Here is a 4,899-nt window from a genome sequence, read left to right on the forward strand (position 1 = left end):
TCCTGGAGTGCTCCATAGCCAACCAATGTGACTCTTCTCACCTGAAAGATGTTCTAGCAAGGAACATAATGCGCTGGAGGAGAGCTGCTCATTGCCACGTGCTATGATGGATAGTGAGACAAACACTGACGAACCATTCATATGATGTTTAGAGAATGCCTCTAGGTTTACACTGAAGTGCAACTTCAAACGCTAGATAAGAGGGACAAAGTGGTGCCAAGTACCTCATGGACCCATAAGAGGATGGTGTCTTTTAACCCCTGCCCCTGTAGCTTACCTTCCCTGGAGTCAGCATAGTGCTCTCAGCCTGAATGCCCCATTGTTAATACACATGTTGTTTTTTCTAATTTAGTGGAAGCTGGAAGCCTAAAATATAGTTTCTATTTTTTAGAACATAATGTCAATTCTTCAGCTTAAATTAAAATCTTTAGAATTCCTTTAGCCTTACCTTAAGGAGTGGAAGGCGCTATTTACTATGTGTAGTGCCTATAAGAAGCCACCACACAGATTATTCGAATGAAACATTTCAACATGGCCATTACCTTTTGTCACTACAGACCAAAAATAACTGTAGTCCAAGTACAGAGTAAGAGCAACGTTCAAAGGAGAACATGTAAATGACAAGTAAATCTCATTTGTTCTATATCTGACAGCATGGAGGCTTTTCAGCACTGGCAAAGGGCACATGTTGCATAATCTTGGTCAATTAAGAAACTACAATATTGACAAACTGGATTTCTTTGATAGTACATGAGGTAGAAACTATTTAAGAAGGGGATTTCATGGAAGCTTTGGTTGCTTAGCAACCACTGACCCATGGGAACCAGTTCATTTTTAGTCTGGGATAATAGGTCACCAAATGCCACTAAGATTACTGTGAGCCTCACATATGGAATTTTCCTAACACATCAGCTGAGAAGTTGTCACTGGGGTCTGGCCTAAAACAGGCATGTGTGTAACACATATTTGGGGGAAAATTATTCATTTAATACATGGGCCTTTTTTTTTTCATGTGGCAGTGTTGAGAAAGCAAAACCATTCACCTTATAAGAAAGTGTGATCAAATCTTGCAGTATTTTTCAGAGCCAAAGAGTAGAAAAATATGGGCCCTTGCTTTATTGAAACCTTGTTAACCTTTTAATAACCATGCTGTCGAATCCTGTGGAGGCATGAACTCTTGTTAATCGCTGATTGGTACATGAGGGTTTGCCTATTAACACTGAAATCACTATTCGCTAAAGCTATGGTCTACAGAAGTTGACCCACGGGTGATGGTCAGAGTAGTGATTATAGGTACTTTGAAGACTCAAGACAAACTTATTTTCATATGAGCCTGAAGACACTGGCAGCTGTGGCTAAACAAAGCAATAATGAGATGTTGTGCGTTACTGTGTCAGACAGAGAGAAGGAAGAGAGTCTCAAGATGTTCCTTGCAGTCACCAGGAAAGATATAAAGAGTCCCTCCAGCTGCCCCATGCCATACCCACACAGCTGCCTCTTGCTTGCACTCTCAGGCTCCATGTCTCTGCTGGGTTATCCTGGACTTTGCAGTGCCACTTCTCATAGAAATCACTGCTACCTCCCTGTGACTCCCTCCGTCGCTGTCTGCTCAAGTGATGTAAACCCTGCCTTCGGACATTACTTACCCAGCAGCTACCAAGGAAATCTCTGGCTTTTGGACCATTGCCAAGACTCCTACTGCGAAGTGCCTTGCTGTGAATCTTCTAACCATGAGCTCAAGACTTGCACGGCAACTTGTGATCCCAGGAACTCCTGTGTGCCTTGCAACTCCCCATCTGCAACTCAGGTTGTTAGTGCCGGTGAAACTACCAACATCAGATCCAGACCCAGCTGTAGTCCCAATACTGGGACCAAACGGTATGTGTCCAATTGCACCCCAGCTACTCGATTTGCATCTAAAGCCTGCCAGACGTCTCAAAATGGCTCCCGCTGCATAAGGCAATTTAATTACTTTCCCAAAAATCTGCAGGCCCTATATCACTATAGCCCGGGCAACAATGGATATAGAAGCTATAGAAATTTTGGATTCGTCAGCAATGGCTTCTCTCCATCTTATTATACTACCAGTAGTTACCAACCCCAAAGTTACCTAATGAGATATTGCCAGTATCCAAATTATGTGCCTTTAAGCTTCCCACCAGGGAGTTACTTGTGTAGAAATTTTCAGTCTCTGAGCTGTATACCTAGTACGTTTCCACCTCTGAGATACTTATGCAGCAGCAACAGACCTCTGAATTGCTACTGATTGACTTACAGCTTGTACAAGAGTTCTGAAGACATCGACAGAGCAAATCTTACCTAGCTCTTGCATCTTTATTATTCTGCTAAATTGATTTATTCCTCTCAGGAAGGTTGTTGCACTGACCTCAGGTGTAACCCCAGACCTAATTAACCACTCAGGTGTTTGGTCTTCTCTTAGTACTCTCTGTATAAAATTCTGGTTCTGAGGGCAGCGTGAGCTCGAAAACTGACCAGAGTGGACTCACTGAAGAGATTTTGTATGAAAGACAAGGAAGGACAATCATCACTCTGGTTGTCACTGCCCGTCATTGTGACAATCCTCTACCCGGTTTCACGCATGATTTCAACCCACCTTTTCCAGATTTTTCAGCTTTTTATCACATAGTTGTATTAACTGCCTGATGAGCATCTTGCCACTGAAGGGAGAAATAAAATTCCCTAAAACATAGTTAATGGAGCTACTTCTTTCTTTCTCTCCTGACTGATTATAAAAATGAGCAAGTATCAACAACAGCTGAAACTACTAGACGAAAATCTCAGCATTCTTCTCCTTCAAAGAAGACACAAAGCTCAGGGTTGATTGATGATTGACTTTCAGCCTCCACCCTTGGGAAAAATCCTCAGAAGTGACAGAAGCACAGGCACTATGTGGCAAAAGAAAGACAAAATGCTGCTCTAGATTCTCAATGTCTCCCAGAATTCATCTATGTTCTGGATCTTTCTGTAGTCCTGCTCTGTTGAATTATGTCATTCTAAATTCTAAAAACAATCTTGATTAATAAACATTTTTCTATATGGAAACTTTGGCTTCCCTTATGCTTCATGACATGTTTGCTGATGTTTTGTCTATACTGAGCACAGTATGCATACAATTGTCAATTACTAGTGGGTTTTTTTTTTTTAGAATTTTGTTCATAATATAAGTTGACATCATGAAGACAGTTGAATATAAAATTCAGGTATTTTGTTTTCTTTCTAACACATTTAATTTATTCATTTTTTAATGTTTGTGGTTAGTTTTCAAATTAAAAATGGTAAGAATGTTTTCAAGTCAATTTAATAGAAAGGATATATTTCTATGTATGCTATATATGGCAGTAAAATATAGGTACTATTTGAGAAGCTTAATAATTAAATATGGAATCTCTTTAGAAGTGATTTTTAGGCTTATAAACTTTCCAGACCTCGCCCCCCCCAAAATTAACCTTCAGTCATGGAGGCAAAAATACTAAAATAGAGAGGCAAAGTATTTCTGTAAGTAAAAAGGAACCATGGCGAAAGGGAAATGCTTTGTGGAGATGAAAGCAGCAGGGGACTAGAATATTTGGAAGGATCAACAATTCTGACAGGCAGTGTCTTATGGATAGAGATGAAACTCAGTGGTGGAGTGCTTGGTTACGTGAAAGGCTTCAAATTTTACTTTTAGCACTTCAAAGGCAGGTAATGTCCAAAATTAAAACTTTCAAACCTTACACACGTGTCTAGCATTTTAACAGGCAGTCACTGCATGCTTACTGTGAGTAGAGAAGGCTTCATAAAGATGATAAATGCATTGATTTTGTGTGAACATATTTGAGGATGACAGCATTCCTCACCCATGTGAGTACCTTCAACTTACATTATTCTTAAGAACCAAACATTGACTATATAGGACCCATTTAGTTCTTTTAAGAAGGAGTAGGCATTCAAGTACATGAGAGCAGTTTTGTGGCTCTAGTCAAGTATTCAGTTGCTCAGACCAAATATCTACTCTTTTGCTTTGCACTCTCTGTAGGTAAATCCATTCTCTGAGACATTAAGTGGGCTTCTTTGAGGACATCCAGTTTAAGGGAGGCTGTTCTCAGTAAGTGTTCAGAGTAGTGATAGATTGAAACGAGCGTAACACCATCTCAACCATTTAACAACCAGAGAAGATTTTCAAAGGAGGGAGGCTCACTTCTAACAAGAAAAATGACAGGACCCTCTCTGGAAGAATTGCCCTCAGAGTGTTGTCTGAGTGTTGACATGACAGGGTTCTGAGTGCTCGGGGATGTTGCAGGAATGTGAAGTGGTAAATTGATGGGAACCCAAGTGGCACTGAGTTTGACTGGAGGAGGAGTGCAAACATCTATCACCAGTGGGGAAAATGGAGAGAAAATATAGGACCTTAGATCAAAGATTATGGGTAGAGAAACCTTTCTTAAATAAAAACAAACAAGTTATATAAAACTTATAAATATTGCCATGATAAAATTAAAAGTACCTAATAATGAAATATATCATTTTAAAATTAAAATATCATTTAAAATGATTGAACATTTGAGAACTTTGTGCTTACCACCTTAGTTCTCCATAAACATTAGAGCCTAAAATAGATCTCTATTAATGAAGTGAAATAACTGACAAAATACTACAAACAGTCCCTGAGCAGTAGTAAGAGAAAACAAGTAGCATGTGCTCCACCAAACTGCTCTCTTAACTATTTAATAGTTACAAAGTAAAAAAAAAAATCACAAATGTCTTGATGAGAAACAAGCAAGTAATGTGAGCAGATAATTACTAATAAAAGAAATACAAATTACCTGTAAAAAATTTACTATGTGTGTCTTGGGTGGTAATTATTCACTATGAACAGAAGATAGTCTTCTTAGCATCTAT

General features: G+C 39.2%; 1 protein-coding gene across 1 annotated transcript; it reads left to right on the plus strand.

Annotated features, from left to right (window-relative positions):
- The first annotated feature begins 1,443 nt into the window (after window positions 1–1,443).
- Window positions 1,444–3,057, plus strand: KRTAP24-1 (keratin associated protein 24-1). Its single transcript, XM_084800539.1, has one exon. The coding sequence runs from the start codon at window positions 1,475–1,477 to the stop codon at window positions 2,264–2,266; it is 792 nt and encodes a 263-aa protein (XP_084656665.1). The 5' UTR covers window positions 1,444–1,474; the 3' UTR covers window positions 2,267–3,057.
- The last annotated feature ends 1,842 nt before the right edge of the window (window positions 3,058–4,899 follow it).

The sequence above is a fragment of the Acomys minous genome (assembly GCF_964271855.1).
Source record: "Acomys minous genome assembly, chromosome: 11".
Classification (NCBI taxonomy): domain Eukaryota; kingdom Metazoa; phylum Chordata; class Mammalia; order Rodentia; family Muridae; genus Acomys; species Acomys minous.